General features: G+C 49.4%; 1 protein-coding gene across 1 annotated transcript in view; it reads left to right on the forward strand.

Annotated features, from left to right (window-relative positions):
* TAOK1 (TAO kinase 1) overlaps nucleotides 1-14777 on the forward strand; it is a 62005-nt gene extending 47228 nt beyond the window's left edge. Inside the window, exons 13-20 of the mRNA XM_077312672.1 lie at nucleotides 768-902; nucleotides 2253-2489; nucleotides 2744-2872; nucleotides 4969-5172; nucleotides 6294-6533; nucleotides 7637-7849; nucleotides 8695-8877; nucleotides 11903-14777. Of these exons, the coding sequence (XP_077168787.1) occupies nucleotides 768-902; nucleotides 2253-2489; nucleotides 2744-2872; nucleotides 4969-5172; nucleotides 6294-6533; nucleotides 7637-7849; nucleotides 8695-8877; nucleotides 11903-12364 (1803 nt within the window). The 3' untranslated portion in view covers nucleotides 12365-14777. The remainder of the gene's footprint in view (nucleotides 1-767; nucleotides 903-2252; nucleotides 2490-2743; nucleotides 2873-4968; nucleotides 5173-6293; nucleotides 6534-7636; nucleotides 7850-8694; nucleotides 8878-11902) is intronic.
* The last annotated feature ends 4474 nt before the right edge of the window (nucleotides 14778-19251 follow it).

A 19251-nucleotide genomic window follows, 5' to 3' on the forward strand; every position in this document is an offset into this window, starting at 1 on the left:
ATGACCTCAGCTGAGGGAAAGATGTAGCCCAGATGCGGTCAGAGGCTGCTGAGCAACTTCTCTTGCACAAAGGCTGTGCCTTTGCACCCCCCCCCCCCCCCCGTTCATTTCATTTGGGGCTGAAGAACATTCCTAGTCAGCTGTTTTCCCCACACACCATGGGTCAGCTCAGTCAGATCCTGCTCTGCTGCTCTTGCCAGCAGGGGATCCACTTCTCCTTTCATGCTGGGAAAGATCCAGGGTTGGTAACCTGTTGTGCGTTTCTGTGGATCCTGTCTGGGCAGCTCATATGCTCACTATAGCTGCTGTAACTTTACATTAACTTTACATTATCACATTTCCTCAGAAGTCTGATTGTAGCTTCATGGTGGTCTTTGTTGCTAAAATATGTTTTATTGCCTCTTATTATACACACATCCGTGTGTATTATATGGCTGGTTCCACTGGGGGCGGGGGGGGGTGGCTTGGTGAAGTTAGCCTTGTGACCCGGAAATAGTGCCAAGAGCCTGCCAGGCTTTATGAGTATTTGGTGGGTACTGCAGCACTTTCTCCAGTTGATGCACCTCCGGTGTGCCGCCATGGGCTTATCACTGCGGGTCTGTAAATGTAGTGCCAATTCCTGCGGCAGATTTTGTTTTCCTTCCCCCCCCCCCTTTACAGTTTTATAAATCGCGTGGGCTGGCAGCAGTTAGCTTCCCAAGGTCTGTTCTCCCCAAATGGTCAAGGTGCAAACACGGGTGTCTGTTAATACTGCTACTTCTCCCAAGGATGAAGAAAATTACCGAGAAGATTCAGACGCAAGGCTGAGAACGTCAGAGCCACATTCTCCACCCCAAGTGTCTCGCCACAGGTCCCATTACCGCAACCGAGAGCACTTTGCTACCATACGCACAGCATCACTGGTAGGCTGATGTCTTCCTTCCGTGGCAGTGGTATAGACGCTTGTCTAGGAGACAGTCATTTTTATATTTGCTGAAAGCTCTGTGCAGGATTGGCAGGGCTGCTCCCCCTGCTCCAAAGATGTAAGGTAATTCCTTTAAAATTGCCTCCAGTCCCACCTTGTAAATATATCGACAAGGTAGCAATATCTCTCACCTAATGAAAATGAACCAACTTTAGACTTTCTTTGCAAGAGGATAAAGGGGCTGGAACACCTTTCCTGCGAGGAAAGACTGGAGAGTTGTGGACTTCTCCATTTAGAAAAGAGGAGGGAGATGATAGAGATTTCTAAATTGTTGCACAGGTATAGAGGAAGTGGACAGAGGGGATTTTGTTTTTTGTTCTCTCTCCCAAAGTACTCAAACTTGAGGGGCATTCATTGAAGCTGATGGGCAGTAGGTTCAGGAGAGACAAAAGGAAAATACCGTTTTACAAAACTTCTGATTAAAATGTGGAAATCACTGAAGAAGTGGCGATGACAGGCCCAGATGGCTTTAAAAGAGGATTAATCAGACTCAAGGGGGACAGGTTTATCAGAGGCTTCTAGCCTTGGTGACTAAAGAGAACCTCCACATTCAGTGGCACAGAGCTTCTGAATACCAGAGCTGGGAGAAAACATCAGAGGAAGGTCGTGGCCTCTGTGTCCTGTTGGTTGGCCCTCTATAGGAACTGGTTGGCCACTTTGTGAGTCAGGACATGGGACGAGATAGTCTGATCCAGCAGGGCTGTTCTTCGTTCTCACGTTCTTAACACTAGTGCAGTTTTTAACCTTTTCTCTGGAGAGATCAGAGTTACTTCTGTGAGGTCTCTGTCAACAGTGCTGCGGCGCTCGATGCTCCAGGTCCCTTTTAGTACAGCAAGATGTGTCATCAGGGAGGCCCTGGTCCTGAAACTGGGCGATATTAATTGTGGCATTTAGGAGGCCAGGTTTCATTCATCTGTACTCAGATGACATTGAAACACAAGACTGCTTTAGGAATGAAACAGGCCTTTTGAAGTGTCACGGAGATAACTCCGGTCTTCGTCCAGATTGGCCACAGCTGTCATAGATTACCCATCCTCTTCTTGTCGATGCCAGACTTTCCTCCACAGATATCCGATCCAGCTAAAACGACTTAGCGTTGCTTTCACTGTCCTGTGAATGCCATCCTACAACTCAGGGCTGTTCTCAGGAGCAGTAATGGGGTTCTTTTGGGTGTGATGGCCAAAGGAGAAGGGTCATTTTGCCAGCTGTGAGTGGCCCCTAAGACCTGCCATAACGATGACTGTGTTCCCATGTTAAGAGTAACTGTGTCTTACCCCGTCTTCTCTAGGTAACTAGGCAAATGCAGGAGCATGAACAGGATTCAGAGCTCCGTGAGCAGATGTCTGGCTACAAGCGGATGCGGAGGCAGCACCAGAAGCAGCTGATGGCCCTGGAGAACAAGCTGAAGGCCGAGATGGACGAGCATCGCCTTAGACTAGACAAAGACCTCGAGACGCAGCGCAACAACTTTGCGGCAGAAATGGAGAAACTCATCAAGAAGCACCAAGCGGCCATGGAGAAGGAGGTAAAGGTTGATTCCTTCCCAGTCCTGTTTTGAGCTTGTCACCTCCCTTTTCTGAAGCCAGGCTAGTGCTTTGGCCCCAGATGCGACTCTTTTGCAAGAGCTGAATGTTTTCTCTGCCAACGGCAAAGGTGGAGCGTGAACTAGGAAGGCATCTTGCATCCCTTTGCCCTGTGCCGACGGCTTTATTTCACCCGTGTCGTTACCTGTAGTTGCGTGTTCTTGAGCATGCCTTTTTCTTCCTGGGTTTGGTGTAGGCAAAAATAATGGCCAATGAAGAGAAGAAGTTCCAGCAACACATTCAAGCCCAGCAGAAGAAAGAATTAAACAGCTTTCTGGAGTCTCAGAAGAGAGAGTACAAACTCCGCAAGGAGCAGCTGAAAGAGGTAAATTTAATGCAAGGGCCCCTGAGCCTCAAGCACTGTAAGATATTAGTCCCATTAGCTATCCTGATTGACAGCCTAATAGATATTGCAGCTGTTATGGAAAAGCTGCCCCTATTCGTTGTGAGAGCAAATTTACAAGGAAGAACCTTTGTTTTCCTTAGGGATTAGACCAGCCTTTCTCAACTTTTTTACCCTTGAGAAACCTCTGAAACATTCTTCAGGCTTTGAGAAACCCCGGAAGTGGTGCGATTGTGCAGAATATGGTTGGGAAACAGAGCTGTGGACACGCCCACTCGGGGGCCCTCCCTTTCCCATCCCCTCCAGGCCCATCGTTGGCCATGGGGGGGGGGGAGGTTGACATGACCATATATGGTCATATGGCCTGTTTAACACATTTTTGAAAATATATGAAAATTAATTAACTCCCACCCCTTCGGGAAACCCTTCCAGGGTTGCTAAGAAGCCCCAGGGTGTCATGAAACCCAGATTTGTTTATTTATTTATTTATTAACGTAAATACTGCTGCTCTCCGAGACTCACAGTGGTTTACAATAAAAGAATAAAACAACCCAACCCTTAAAACCCCCAATATATTTAAAGATGGTAATTCATTGGAGTTAACTCCCCATCTCCCATCCTCTGTCCAGCTGCAGTCAGGAGCTCTTTCATTAGGAGTTGGGGTCCTGATCTAACTAATTCTAATTCTAGGGGATCCGCTGATAGTAACTCCGGGACCTCAGCCCGGCCTCGACCATACACCTGGCGGAAGAGCTCCGTCATGCAGGCCCTGCGAAAAGCTGACAACTCCAGCAGGGCCCTTAGCTCTTCCAGGAGCTCATTTCACCAGGCTGGGTGAATGCCCCGGGGGCCCAGGACAGCCAGCAGATTCCTACCCGCAGAGCATAGTGTCCTGTGGGGGGCATAAGAAGATAGGCAATCCCGCAGATACACGGGGTGCAAGCCACATATAGCCTTAAAGGTTAAAACCAATACCTTAAATCTGATCTGGAAACAGACTGGTAACCAGTACAGATGACGTGACACGGTCTGGACGTGGGCCCTCCAAGATGTTGAGAAAGGCTGGATTGGATCCTCGGGTTGAGGATCCAGCTCCAAATTATAACGTGCATGATCACGCAAAGTTCCAGTCCTTGAAAGGTGCATCTTGCAAGCCTTGCGCTTGGTTTAGGAAAAGAACTTCTCAGGCCAGGACTCCTGTGTTTCTATGGAATCACTTCCCTTGGGTGTGTACATGCAAACCACAGGGCATCCGAACAGATAGAAGGCATCACTCTCGTTGCATGTACAAACTTGCGATTGGTTCAGGCATGTCCCCTTGTCCTCATCTGGGGAGTTCCAAGGAATGCAGGTGAGTGAAGCCTTGGGATTTTCTTTTTTGCACGCTAAACCATTCTGCTGGCATGTAGCAGGGAGCTTATTTCTTTGTTTTGAAACCGTTCCATGCCGCCTTTCCTCACTCAGGCCCAAGGCAGTTCACAGCAAAATACAAACATTAGACATAAAATTAAAAGAGAAAGAAAACTGATCTTGAAAACCCATTTCGACACAAAAATTAGAGCAGCAGCAACAACAGCAGCAAACACACCAGTGTCGGGTGGAGGGACCTCAGTGAGGGATTAAAAGCTTGCTGGAAGAAAAGGACTTCACCTGGTGTTGAAAGACATTGACAAAGCTAAGTAAAGGGATAGGCCCAGAGTATTCTGGATCCTCACATATAGTTGGGGGGGTTAACTACCAAAAACACCATCTGCCTCAGTTCTAAGGTGGGGGTGGGACGACAAATAGCGACCTTCAGTGAAAAATGTATTGCCTCACCAAATTTTAATGGGGGTTGTCAGTCCCAGGCTGTCTGTCCCAGGCTCTGGAGGTTGAAATCACCACCTTCAATTGGGCCTGGAAACAAATAGGCGATAGACAAAGACTCTTAGGGACAGATGTAATTTTGTTATGTGTACTCCGCCCCTGCTGGCAGTCTTGGCACTGCATTCTGGACTACCTGAAGTTTCTGAACCACCTTCATGGTGGAAGAAATTTGACAGGCTGACCATGCTGAAAACCCCTTTCTGGTGTCGTAGGAGCTGAATGAGAACCAGAGCACGCCCAAGAAGGAGAAGCAAGAGTGGCTGTCCAAGCAGAAGGAGAACATCCAGCACTTCCAGGCGGAGGAAGAGGCAAACCTGCTCCGACGGCAGAGGCAGTACTTGGAGCTGGAATGCCGTCGCTTCAAGAGGAGGATGCTGCTTGGGCGCCATAACTTGGAGCAGGATCTTGTCCGGGAGGTCTGTACAGCAGAAGTGGAGCGGTTCCAGTAGGAAAAAATATTATGGGGGAAGGGAGATGAAGACAGAAAACAGGTTTATCAGATTATAAATGATGTGGAGGCCTGATGGAAAAATCTGTCTTAATCTCAGAAAGTTAGAACTTGATCATGCAATGAAGTTAGACCGCTGAACAACCCAAATACTGCTTTTTCACTGACCCCAAGATGTAGTGCAAGAGCCTCTTGTGGCACACAGTGATAAGGCAGCAGTCTGAAAGCTCTGCCCATGAGGCTGGGATCCCAGCAGCCGGCTCAAGGTTGACTCAGCCTTCCATCCTTCCGAGGTTGGTAAATGAGTACCCAGCTTGCTGGGGGGTAAATGGTAATGACTGGGGAAGGCACTGGCAAACCACCCCGTATTGAATCTGCCATGAAAACGCTGGAGGGCGTCACCCCAAGGGTCAGGCATAACCCGGTGCTTGCACAGGGGATACCTTTACCTTTAAGATGTAGTGCTGGGCCACTAAAACTTAGGCAGACTGTGAGTGGGCAGGCAGGAAGGGATGTGTCAGTGTTTGTCTCTTGTGGCTCTTCCTTGCATACCCAGGGAATTGCTAATCCCTTCTCTACTGATAGTTCTGATAGTTGAGAGCCTCTTGTGGCGCAGAGTGGTAAGGCAGCAGACATGCAGTCTGAAGCTGTCTGTCCATGAGGTTGGGAGTTCGATCCCAGCAGCCGGCTCAAGGTTGACTCAGCCTTCCATCCTTCCGAGGTCGGTAAAATGAGTACCCAGCTTGCTGGGGGGTAAAACGGTAATGACTGGGGAAGGCACTGGCAAACCACCCCGTATTGAGTCTGGCATGAAAACGCTAGAGGGCGTCACCCCAAGGGTCAGACATGACCCGGTGCTTGCACTGGGGATACCTTTACCTTTACTGATAGTTCTGAAGGTGAAATGGAAGGCTCTGGGGCCAAGCAACAAGGAGGTCCATCACACCTTCCTCATGCATTTCTCTGAGACCTCTGGCTGGTGGCTTTAGGGGAGAGGATGTTGGGCAAGATGGGCCTGCTGTGAACCCCCGACACACACATACTCACATATTTCAGTGACGCACTAACAGCTGCTTGTTTGTGACCCAGGAACTAAACAAGAGGCAGACCCAGAAGGATCTGGAGCACGCCATGTTGCTGCGCCAGCATGAGTCCATGCAAGAGCTGGAATTCCGGCACCTCAGCACGATCCAGAAGATGCGCTGCGAACTGATCCGCCTGCAGCACCAGACGGAGCTCACCAACCAGCTGGAGTACAACAAGCGGCGGGAGCGAGAGTTGAGGCGCAAGCACGTCATGGAGGTCCGGCAGCAGCCCAAGAGCCTCAAGGTACTTCTGGGCCCCTGTGAGCAGGAAGCCCTCTCCACTGATGAGGCTGGGGAAATCGCCAGACCCTCGGTGGCCAGGGTCGTTAAAGCCACAGTGGGCAGAAGGGGCAGCAGCCCGTGGCGGTCGTGTGGCCATGCTTGTGCTTTGTCGTTGGCTGCCAGGTATGGCAAGGGAGACTGCAGGGCCCATGTTGCTAATTGTAAGCTGGGCTTTTTGCATTCTGTACTAAAGTTCTGCACCCATGTAGGCAACTGAGCACCCTCCTGTCGATTTGACACACCCAGCCATCCTCATTTGCTTTCAAGCATGCTAAAAACTTACTTTCATGCAAGTAGGTCAAATTGTGGCCTGCTGGAGGGAAGGACCAATCACTGTTCTTGACACTGTGGGTGGCAAGGCTGTGGGTTGACCACAGTTTGACAACTGTCATGGTCCCTGCTCAATAGCTGGCAACTGGGTGGAGGGGCAGTGGGCCAAAGCAAGTTAGCTAAAGTTAAGCAAAGTCTGCCACTGTTCCCGTAAGCACTTCTGTTGTGTCTGGCAGCAATTAAAGCCCTAAGAATGCCTACCCAGGGTCAAGGGGGGGGGGGGAACGGGACACACAAGTGTTTTCACACAGACCATTAGAACCAAGAGCAGAATCAGATCTTGCTTCTGTCAGTCACTTTGTGCGCTTGTGCTGCCTCATGTCAGCCTTCTGTGGGAATAATGGTCATTTTGTAATGGTTTTGACAGCCTTGCATTGTTGTGCAAATGAACTCTTGGCGTGCAGCAGGTGGGCCAGCAGGATCTTGCCAGATGTCCAGCTGGGAGTCCTACTTGCAGTTAACATATCTAGTCTTGGTGATCAACAGTTCCCTGGGCAAGGAGAGGGGAGGGAGCTTTCACATCAAAGAAATTGTAACCGGAAGGCAAACCTTTTCTCAGCGCTGGCTTGATTCTAGTCACGTTACATTGCTTATTAGACGTCTCATCCTCTTGATTGTGTTGACCGAAGCTCTCTAACCCGCCTCGACCCTCCATGAGAAAGACACAGTATAAATTAAGGAAGTAAATACGCGTTCTCTCCTGATGTGTCTCGTTTGCCTCCTCTCCAATCCTAGTCTAAAGAGCTCCAGATAAAGAAGCAGTTCCAGGATACTTGCAAGATCCAGACCCGGCAGTATAAAGCCTTGCGGAACCACCTGCTGGAGACCACACCAAAGAGCGAGCACAAGGCCGTCCTGAAACGGCTCAAGGAGGAGCAGACCCGGAAGCTGGCCATCCTAGCCGAGCAGTACGACCACAGCATCAACGAGATGCTCTCCACGCAAGCAGTGAGTTCCCAAAAACACAGTTCCCAACCCTGCTGGTTGAGCGTATGGGTGCTTGAAAGGGGGAGACAGTGGCTCATGCACCCAGTGACGATTCAGGAATGGAGGGAGGGTCCAAGGATTAGGTCTGCAGAGCCTTTGGAGAGCAGGGGACTCATGAATTAGCTTCGGACAGGTGGCTTTTCAGGCCTTTCCTATCCACAATAGCATCACTAAACCATCCTGCTTCAAACCTCTGCGGTGCTTGCTTGCTTGCTTGCTTGCTTGCTTGCTTGCTTGCTTACTTACTTACTTACTTACTTACTTACTTACTTACTTACTTACTTACTTACTTACTTACTTACTTACTTACTTACTTACTTACTTACTTACTTACTTACTTACTTACTTACTTACTTACTTACTTTCTTATTTAGATTTATATACCGCCCATTTCTTTGCAGCTCTGGGTGGTTTACAAAGAACATTATAACTTACATGAAACATTATGCAGACTATAACATCAAAACAACTTTCAAAAGACATCAAAAGATTACAAAACCACAATTATAATATAATAACAATTAACAGTAACTTTGGGAGAGTCATGGGCAGGCGTCTGGGGGACCAGCAGGTGTTCCGAGTCGGTCGGCCTCAAGCAAATGCCTGGTGGAAGAGCTCCCTCTTGCAGGCCCTGCGGAACTGTGGAAGTTCAGGCAGGGCTCTGAACTTAGCCCAACAAATGGTGGCTGCTTTCTCTGTCTCTCTCTCTCTCTGTCTCTCTCTCTCTCTCTCTCCTTACCCCCTCCTGGAAAGGGTCACAAGCAGCTGCCTGAGCAGCGCATACCCATCTCCATCTTTGTTTGCAGCTGCGACTGGACGAGGCGCAGGAAGCAGAGTGCCAGGTTCTCAAGATGCAGCTGCAGCAGGAACTGGAGCTGTTGAACGCTTACCAGAGTAAAATCAAGATGCAGGCGGAGGCCCAGCATGACCGGGAGCTGCGTGAACTGGAGCAGCGGGTGTCTCTGCGCAGGGCGCTCCTGGAGCAGAAGGTACGATTGCAGACGAAGCCGAGAGCGCAGCAGCCGAGTTTGCTGCTCTGGCGTTTCGGGATGGTCAGGTGGTGGGAATTTGCGCGTGCATGGAATGTAACATGAAAATTGCTCAGGGTACATACAAAGAATGAGCCTCTTGTGGCGCAGAGTGGTGAGGCAGCAGACATGCAGTCAGAAAGCTCTGCCCATGAGACTGGGAGTTTGATCCCAGCAGCCGGCTCAAGGTTGACTCAGCCTTCCATCCTTCCGAGGTCGGTGAAATGAGTACCCAGCTTGCTGGGGGGTAAACAGTAATGACTGGGGAAGGCACTGGCAAACCACCCCGTATTGAGTCTGCCATGAAAACGCTGGAGGGCGTCACCTCAGGGGTCAGACATGACTCGGTGCTTGCACAGGGGATACCTTTACCTTTTTACATACAAAGAACAATTGTGATTCTAGGATTCTCTTTGCTTTCCCTGTAACATGGGAACAGGACAAGGTATGTGAGTTCTTCGTGCGGAAACCAATTCTGCACTCAGACTTTGAGAAAATGTTGGATTCTATACACTGTGTTGTTGTTAGATTTATAGCCTGCCTTCCTCCTGGGACATAAAAATATATCCCCATAAAACCCCCAGGCCCTTAAAACCAAAGTATATAAAGAGGGTATAGAGTGGATGCAGATTGAGGAAATGTTCATCATCCCTTTTTTATTTTCACACATTTGATTAATTTTGTGTAATTCTGACGTTGCCAGCAATTCAGTGTCCTCTCATACACGCACCGCCATTTTCATTTGCCGGGACACACTGGTAATTCCCCTGGAGCCCCTGGCAAGTTTCTTTTCTGTCCATTCCCAATGGCAGCAGCATTACAAAGCTCACCGCACAGATACCATTCCAAGGGGAGCCAGGAGGGCACTCCACCATTGGACTACTACATACGTACCCCGTTGTTTCTGCTGCCCGTGTAAAGTGCAGGCTCTGACCCCTGGCGGCAGGCGGTCTCCAAGAACCCATTGCCTCCCGTTCCCATTGTAAAGGAACAGGAGGTGAATAGCATATCCAAAATGTGGCTTAATCAGTCCTCACTGGATTACTTCGGAGAGCAGCCCAAGACTGTCTTTTTTGTTCTCTTCCGCTCAGTCCTGACCCGTGCATTTTTCGTTCTGAAAATGCAGGGGCTGGATGGTGCAGCTCATATCGCATAGAAACCAGCATGTGTTAAAAAATTCATTTGCATTAAAGCCCCCTCTGCATCTCTAAAGCTGGGCTTTGGGTAAAAACAAGTTATTTCATTCTGATATATTGCATAGCCAAGAGAGTACATGGCCTGCCTGGTGGAGTGCAGAGATTTCACATACAAGTTCATCATGGTTTAGGTTGTGTTGCTGTGGGGCTGTCCTATAGTCTAGCTCAGGTATCACTGAATAATTAGAATTGTCTTGTAAAGACCTTAGAAAGACCTGATGTCAACTCCTGGCAGGAGAGAAGCAGCCACACCCAGTTCTGCTGCCGTGTTTTCTGAATAATCTCCGAGTGTGACTGGGCGTGTACAATTAGCCTGAGTCTGGTAGGTCAGTATTCAGGGGGATTGCTGTTTGCCCTGCTGGGAACAAGCAGCATCTGGTCTGTTTTGAGACGGCTGCATCATTTACTCTTCCTAAATACCACCTTGAGGTACCCAAAGAGAACACTTGCCTGGGTGGGATCGGACAGGGGATGGCCAAACTGTGGCACTGCAGATGCCCATGGGCTACAATTCCCATGAGCCCCTGTCAGCATGAGGTAGCAGGGCCTCATGGGAATTGTAGTCCTTGGACAACTGCAGAGCCACAGTTAGGACACCCCTGGGCTAGAGGGAATTCTTCATAACCCAGCCTTTTGTTTCCAGAAACCCCTGCAAAACGGGGCATGAAGACCACAGCTACACTTAGTCTGTTTGCAGCCCCAAAAGGGTGTGCTCTGTAGCAGTTGGCAAGTTGCAAGAGAGAACTTTCTGCCACCAGTACATGAAGTGGCTTTAAAAGGGAGTGGGGTGGCAGGGAAACTGAGCCTTGGGTTCATCTGATGTTCACCCAAGGGGACCAGGGCAAAACTTAAAGCAGGGGTAGTCAAACTGCGGCCCTCCAGATGTCCATGGACTACAATTCCCATGAGCCCCTGCCAGCGCTGGCAGGGGCTCATGGGAATTGTAGTCCATGGACATCTGGAGGGCCGCAGTTTGACTACCCCTGACTTAAAGGCTGCAACAGCTGCATGAGCTAATTACGCTTGAGATCTGCTTAGGAGGGCTTGGATGGCTGCAGTTATGCATCACAGTGAAAATTGTATTCTGGAGATTCATTACCCTGGCCAGGTAAATCTTTGGTAGGTCTCCCTAAGTCCCCTTCTTTGTGGCTGTGCCCCTTGCGGCATTTCCTGTGGTTGTCAGGGCCTTGCTGAACAAAGGCAGGGAGGGTCAGCTGCACCCAGGGAAGTCGCTCGGTGGACAGAATGGCCCCCCAAGAGGTCAGGCTCCCGTGGCAAGAACTCTGCCACCTTGGTGTTGTCCGCATTTCAGGGATCTAGTTGAGTGCCACATTAAAGGCTAGAACAGGTAGTGGTGGAGTGCCTGGTGTGTGAGTTAAAATGGGAGGTGCTCCTCCCCAGGGAACGATTGCATCCAGAGTGTCTTAAGGGGCCAGCTGCAGACAAAGAAGCCTTGCCCCCTCTTGTTGGTGAGAATCACTCCTGCCAATGGGAAGATACGAGTACCCAGAGCACTGAATCATGCAGGTCCACACTAGGCATTCTTCTTGGCAAGCAGGTAATTCTGCTTTGTCTCTGCCATGTCACTGTGCTAGGAGCGGTGAGATCAGGTATGTTCGGCATCGCACGTGTAGAAACGCAGCGTCCTGGTCCTTCGGGCCATGATGACTTAATAGCTTTATTTCTCCTAGCTTGCTAGTATACCCTGCCATGCCGTTTGGGAATCCCTGTGCTTAAGTCATCCTTCCTGTTCTCTCTCCGCCCCCCTCCCCAATTTCTCTTCCGTACAGATAGAAGAAGAGATGCTGGCATTACAGAATGAGCGCACCGAACGGATCCGAAGCTTGCTGGAGCGCCAGGCCCGGGAAATAGAGGCCTTTGATTCAGAGAGCATGAGGCTAGGCTTCAGTAACATGGTTCTTTCGAATATCTCTCCCGAGGCATTCAGCCACAGCTACCCGGGAGCTTCTAGCTGGTCCCACAATCCTTCTGGGGGCACAGGACCCCACTGGGGTCATCCCATGGGTGGCCCGCCACAAGCATGGGGCCATCCAATGCAAGGTGGTCCCCAGCCATGGGGTCATCCCTCGGGGCCCATGCAAGCAGTGCCCCGTGGCAGTTCCCTGGGAGTCCGCAACAGCCCCCAAGCTCTGAGGCGGACAGCTTCCGGGGGCCGGACGGAGCAGGGCATGAGCAGGAGCACAAGTGTCACCTCGCAGATCTCCAATGGGTCACACATGTCTTATACATAATAACTCCCAGCGTGTCCCTGAGGGTGGTGATGCCACTGGAGCTGCCTGCCAGCCGAAACTGCCAACAGACACCCTCCCCGGGAGCCCGGCACGAGCAGCGCGGACTCTGGGTGCAGGCTGGCGAGCGCATTCATTCGGGAAAGCGTTGTTTTGGGTTTACTAACAGGGATGTCATAGTATTTGGCTGCAGAGTTCTCTTACCCTTTTGTTTTTAAGGAGGCGGTGTGGCAGTGTGGAGAGAGGGTGGCTTTTTCAGCGGCGGGGGCGAGACAGTCCTTCCCAGCGGCTTAGGATGGCTCCCTGCCTTCCGGAATTAGGGTAGGAAAGGCTGGGATCACCTTTCCTTTAGCGGGGATGCCAGGGGGGAATTAGCCCAGCCAAGAGTTGCCTGCCCTGGCCTTGTGGGCTCTCCCTCTCTGTGATTATCTGTGCCCCCTCCCCCTTGGTCAGGGTTGGCCTCTTGCTAAGAAGGGACCAAACGAAAGTGCAGAGCAAGAGTGGCCCAGGAGGACTTTGCCTGCTGAGAGAAGCTGGGGAAGCGAGGCGGCACAGGCTCTCCACCCGCCAGCGCATGTTCTCTCTCTGTCTTGCACTAAATGGTAAAGTTGTTCAGGCAGGCCTTTGGAAGAGGGCCGCCACTAGCGAACCACCCCCGCCCCAATGCCTACTTCCGGTTCAGCCCCACATGGGCGGGCTGTGTCATGCGCAGATGCGGGAGGGAAGAGTCGGGTCAGGGAGGCGTTCTCTTGTCTGACTTAATACTGTGACATCTCATCTTAGTGAAGCATCAGAACAACTTGCAGGACACCCCGGTTCGCCTGCCGTGTTCTTTGGAAGCTTGCCGGTGGCCAATCCAAAATTCCAGAGGTATTGCAAAACAAGCCATCGGTAGATGAGAGGAGGCTTTCCTTCTGACACTACATTTGCCAGTTACGTTACCTTCTTGGGCTTGCCACAGTTTCTTGTTTACATGTAAAGCCAGCCAACTATTTTGAGTGTTTTAGTTGCCACAGGGAGCCAGGAGCCACAAGTGTCTCTCCCAGCTGCTGACTAACCCCTGGTTTGCCTCTGTAGATCCTTTGCTACGCACACAATACCCCCCATCCTTGGTTTGAATTCCTCATGATGCCATGGCTGCTGGGTTTGCTCGACCACCTCTCTTCACCTCTCAGCCAGAGCCTTTGCTTCCAGGGAGATCCCACATGCACTTGGATTCCGGGAGAGCCTGCAAAATAAGGTTTTCTGAGGTGGGAAGCCCTTGTATGCTCAGAATCTTTGGAACCTGTGATGCCAAGGGCTGAGAAGGTGGCACTGTGGCATCAGCAGGGGTTAAAATGAAAGCAGTTTGGGCAGAGAGTGACCCCCCCCCTCCCTGAAAAAAAAATCCTCTCGTGGGCTGCTCCACTTGGCGATCGTTGTAAAGTAGTTTCCTTGCACACTTAAAACAAAACACACACACACAAAAAAAACACTAGCTACTAACTCTAGGATTTGCCTTTTAACACATCTATAGGGCTCAAAAATGCAAGGTTTTTTTCTGAATGTTTGTCCATGTGACATATTTGTATAGAAAATACTCTAATGTGTGTCACACTGCTGCTCAGTTTTTTAACCAGTGTGACTTTTTTAATTAGCTAAATTAAGCACCACTCCAGATCCTTAACTTTCAGACTCTTCCCCCCCCATCCTCCAGCTCTTTGATTGATCATATCACTGGGCCCATAACCCAAATCAACACCTAACTGGTGGGATGAGAAGAAGGCCTTTAATGTTGAGCTGCCCACAGTTGTTTCAGTTCAGGGTAGGGTGTGTCTTGGCAGAGATATAGAAGGCTTTATATCCCAGGTTGTATATTTCTACAAGAATGGTTGACAAACACCCTTTCATTTCTGGCCACGCCTTGTAATTGGTATATCTTTCAAGTCAAATTAAACCAGTTAATTTTTTATTTGTCAAAGGTGGGAAAAAGAGGCAGGGGGAAATGAACACTGAAAGTTTTAGAACTTGGAAACCCCTCATAATTGAATCCCCTGAACCTCTGGGCTCTCTTCCTCTTAGGCAGAACTGCATCAAGAACATGGTGCTAACCCAGAACGTGGGGGGGGGGGGGCTTGCACATGCCTATGCACCCGGGGAGCAACAAAGTGGGGTGGCCTTGATGTCCCCAGCGCTTTTCATTCTTTTGCTTGCGTTTATGATGAAATGTCGGTCTGGAGATTTCCTGGTTTTATCATCTTGTTTTGTGTGAAAGCAGAGGCTTTTAACTCCTGCCTCCCCTCCCCCCCCCATGTCAGTTCCAATATTAGCGCTTCTACTGAAAAGAATTGTGGTGTAACCATTCTCCCCCCCCCCCCATGTACATCATCACTTGCCAGACCCTGGACTCTTCAATAAATTAATATTTTAATTAAAATAGTTTGCGAAAACTGATTCAGATTAATTGGTCTAAATGGTTTGTATGTGGCGTGTGCGTGGATGGATGTCTTATTGGGAGGAAGCCGCAGGAAGATCTGAGCATGCCAAGTTCGCTGCTGGCTCAGGCTTCCTTTAAGAATGAGACCTTAGGGTGCAATTGACAAGCGGAACTCACCTCCATCTGTGATGGAGGTGTGTGAAAACTGGTAGCCTCCTTCCTGAGAGAGACAAGTCTCTTCTGAATCAGTTTGCAAACTGGAGAGATGTTTGAGGATTTATGTTGCAGTTCATTTGCATCCCTCTCCCCAAAATTGCTAGCTTGTTTCATTCATTTCCATGTTGAACTCTGGGATGGCATTTTCTGTCCTGTTGCCTTTTGATTTCCTGAAACAAAATGTCCAAAACGATGTTGCTTTTATTTTGACCCAGATTCTATGGCCTGCCAAGTACAGGAAGCTTGTTACTCCCGTCTCTCTCTCTCTCTCTCTCTCTCTCTCTCTCTCTCTCTCTCTCGCAAGCACCTGGCGACCTCATCCAGGAACCCTGTGATGTTTAGGGCCTTACAATTGGGTTTTCCCCTCGGCCGCTCTTACACTGGCATACCAGTTGGTCCAGAGCAGAATTCCTCTCAGAATTGCAGAGGATGTCAAAAGATCTGCACATTTTCCATTTGTTGAATGATCATTTTGTGTTTTTGAACATTATTGCCCTCCATAGTAGAATCTGTGGAGGAAGCGTCTGTGTCAGGCGGCAGGCAAAAAAGAAGGAAACCACAGCAAAAAGTTCAAAATTCCTTCTCCTCAGCTTTGAGCTCTCAATCACAAACATCTTCATGATGGGAGCAAACTCTTCTTGTCCTCTTCTTGGCTGGGTGGCTTCTGTGCTCATCCCATTTCGTTTGCTTGTTTCTGTTTCTGAAACTCTTTTATTTATTGAACTATTTATATCCATTTTCTCCCAGAACATCTCATTCTCTAGCTTATCCTCACCACTCTGAAGTAGATTAGGCTGAGCATGAGCGACTGGCTCAAGGTCTCCCAACAAAATTCCCTGGCAGAGCGGGAATTTGAACCTGGGTCTCTCAGATCCTAGTCCGGCCCTCTAACCACACCACACTGGCTTCCAAAACATCCACCAAAAAGCAGCTCCCGCTGTCCATTTCATGTTAGCCATGGGCAGTCAATACAGCAAAGGGAAATTTCAACAGGTGATTTGCTTTCTGTACAGACTCTTCTAGTGCCTTCAGTTCGGAAGCCCAGGGATACAGTAGGCTCTGTAGATCAGGGGTAGTCAACCTGTGGTCCTCCAGAAGTTCATGGACTACAATTCCCATGAGCCCCTGCCAGCAAACGCTGGCAGGGGCTCATGGGAATTGTAGTCCATGAACATCTGGAGGACCACAGGTTGACTACCCCTGCTGTAGATCACAGCCTACCATAAACCCATACACACAGGTGTAATAAATCTGGAGGGGGGGTTATAGATGGATTTTCATTTGCGTATATATTTTGTATGCTCTTGCACGCCTCCTTATATATGTGTGAACGGGTGTCAAGACATACAAATTGGGCTCTTAGGAGTTGCTGACAGCCTGTTGCATACCTGGTAGTGCTTTGGAGGTGGATTTGAAGCTGACCTCCCCTCTGCTGTCCGGGTAGCCGTGCTCCTCATTAGCTTTGGATATGAACTTAGGTTGCCAGCCGACTGGAGTCACCCGTGCGGTGGGGCTCACGAGTGTCACGGTGGCTGCTGACTCCTTTCTTGGCACCTACCAACTAGTGGTTTTAGGAAACGGGTGGGGCCAAGTGGGGAACTTGCCAAGCAAGGTTTCTGATTGGCCCATGGAGATCAAATTGGCTGGGCAGATTAAAATAACATGGGCATCAACTGCCCCCGGGACGTTGGTTTTGTTCTCCCACTCTACTCCCCCTGCACTTGGATTTCTTTCATGTCTCTGTCACTTTGCAGTTTTCCGGACGGCTCCACTGCTTGGAGCAGCCAAATTTCGTAGCTGTGCTCACTTCCCTGTGAATTCCAAAGGTGCCCACAGGCTCAAAAAACCTGGGGCTTTCGGGGGGGGGGGGGGAGGTCCGCCTCAAACTCTTCCAGCTGAATCCTTGGGCTTGTTTTCCCTTCCTGAGGACGTTGCTGCATCCTCTTCCAAAGGAGATGTTGCTGACTTTGCCAGGATGAATGTAGAATGATCAGCTCTGCAACCTCACAGTCAGTGTAGATGACTGGTGTTGTCTTGGCATGTTTTCAGTGTGCCACCGGAGTGGCTGTTTACCCAAGGTTCTGGGGAAAGGGCTTTCAAGAGAACCGCAGCGAGAGCTAAGAGCAAAATGGCCATTTTGCTCTTAGCTTGCAGTTCTCTTGAAAGCCCAGAACCTTGGCTAAACAGGCACTCCGGTGGGGAAAAGGCTGCATCAGCAAGAGAAAGGGGCAGAGCAAACAGGGCTTGCAAGCGAGGTATTCCATCCATCCTGAGGAGGGTCCCTGCAGATGACTGGTCTGCATTGGGGCAGGGGCTGCACGGCATGCCTTTTCCTTTGTTATGTTGTTAGGTGCGAAGTCGTGTCCGAGCCATCGCGACCCCATGGACAATGATCCTCCAGGCCTTCCTGTCCTCTACCATTCCCCAGAGTCCTTTTCCTTACCTAGCTCAAAACACAGCCATTCAACCCCTGGCTGCAAAACACCCCTCTCTTCATTAGGACTGGTGCCCTGGCAAGCAGCAGCCGTGCAAAGGAAAGCCTTTGCGCTCGAGGTCACTGATCTCCAGAGAGCTGGCTTTTCACTTATTAGTATTGTGCTGTCGAAATAGGTTGAAAATTGCATGGAGACAAGGAGAAAATCACTAAGATCTGCTTCTTAACTGCTGCTGATTGTACACGTTTTGGTTTCTTATGGACCTCACTTCAGGGACATGTCAGATTTTGCCTTTATGTTTGTCTGCGTTAAATGTTGGAAGGAGGCATTCCCCCCCCCCCCCGGGAATCCAACACAGGGCTGTGTGCAAACTCCACCAGCTGACTCTCTCATGCTTACTTGATCTAGGCGTCAGAAGTAATAAGCTGTAAGCCACTGAACATAGATGTCAGTTCTGCCATAGAGGCTTTGAGAGGGGGGTTCTAGGAAATCAGAACCGGTCTCTGCTGCAGCTCACCTATGCTGAGGGTCACTTGAACATGCTGGGAAAAGAGATGTGTGTCCTTGGTCTTTGAAGGCAATAGGCTTCATATTGGCGCATAAACTGTAAAAGAGTAGCCTTCCTCATGTTAATTTACCATTACCTCATGTTAATTTACCTGAAGCATTTAGGCTTCGAGAAACCCCAGAAGTGGCTTGATCATGCAGAATATGGTTGGGAAGCAGAGCTGTGGACACGCCCACCCCGGGGCCCCTCCAGGCCCATCACTGGCCATTTTGGCAGGCATGGTTGGGTTGATATGACCACGTATGGTACTCACCCGATAAGTGTTTAACGGATTTTAAAACTATTTTTAAAAATTTAGCTCCCATTCAGGAAACCCTTCTAGGGCCATCAAGAAACCCCAGGGTTTCATGAAACCCTGGTTGAGAAAGCATGGGCTAGAGCATGGGTAGTCAACCTGTGGTCCTCCAGACGTTCATGGACTACAATTCCCATGAGCCCCTGCCAGCAAACGCTGGCAGGGGCTCATGGGAATTGTAGCCCATGAACGTCTGGAGGACCACAGGTTGATTACCCCTGGGCTAGAGAATGAGAGGCACAGGGAGAGAAAACGGAGTGTGTAGTATGCATGTGCAGGGATTTGTGTGTGTGTATCAGCATATTGTGGTTCCCCCCCCCCAAAAAAAAAGATTATTGTCTCCATCCCTCCCATCTTGCTACTTTACTTTTTCCCTTTGTTTTTTCAACTCAGAACATACAAATTGCCCCTGACCAGTAACCATCTCTCTGTTGGAGCAGATTTCATGTAGGAATGTTCTCACAGCTACGGCACATGCTCCATACATGGAAGAAGCTCTTTTTGCCCAAACTGGAAGAAAGTTTTGTGCTTTAGCTAACCCTTCACTGGCTGGAAGTACTTTGCTTACGTTCCTCCCAGAGAAGTAGGGTCACTAACCATATGGCAGCAAGACACAAGTGGCAATGGATTTATGACAAAGCAGGGTTTTAAAAGAGAAAAAGAAATGTTGGTTTTAACCATAAAAGCAAGTGAGGTCCTGAGCGTCTTTTTCCCCCTCAAATTAAGGCCTATCCGTCAAATGTGTGAAATGTGAATATGTACATTCAGCGTTAAAAAAAAATAATAATAAAGCTTGCTTGTATTGTGAAGATTAAGATGAAAATAACACTTGGTTTCTAACAGACAATACTTCACACAGCTTCAGCGGAAGTGTCTCCCTCCTTGGGGTACAAAAAGCGTCTTGAATGTATAATAACAACTTTTTGTAAGTCAGGTTGACTTATTCTGCCAGCCAGCTGT

This window comes from Paroedura picta, chromosome 15 (assembly GCF_049243985.1).
Source record: "Paroedura picta isolate Pp20150507F chromosome 15, Ppicta_v3.0, whole genome shotgun sequence".
NCBI classification, from domain to species: domain Eukaryota; kingdom Metazoa; phylum Chordata; class Lepidosauria; order Squamata; family Gekkonidae; genus Paroedura; species Paroedura picta.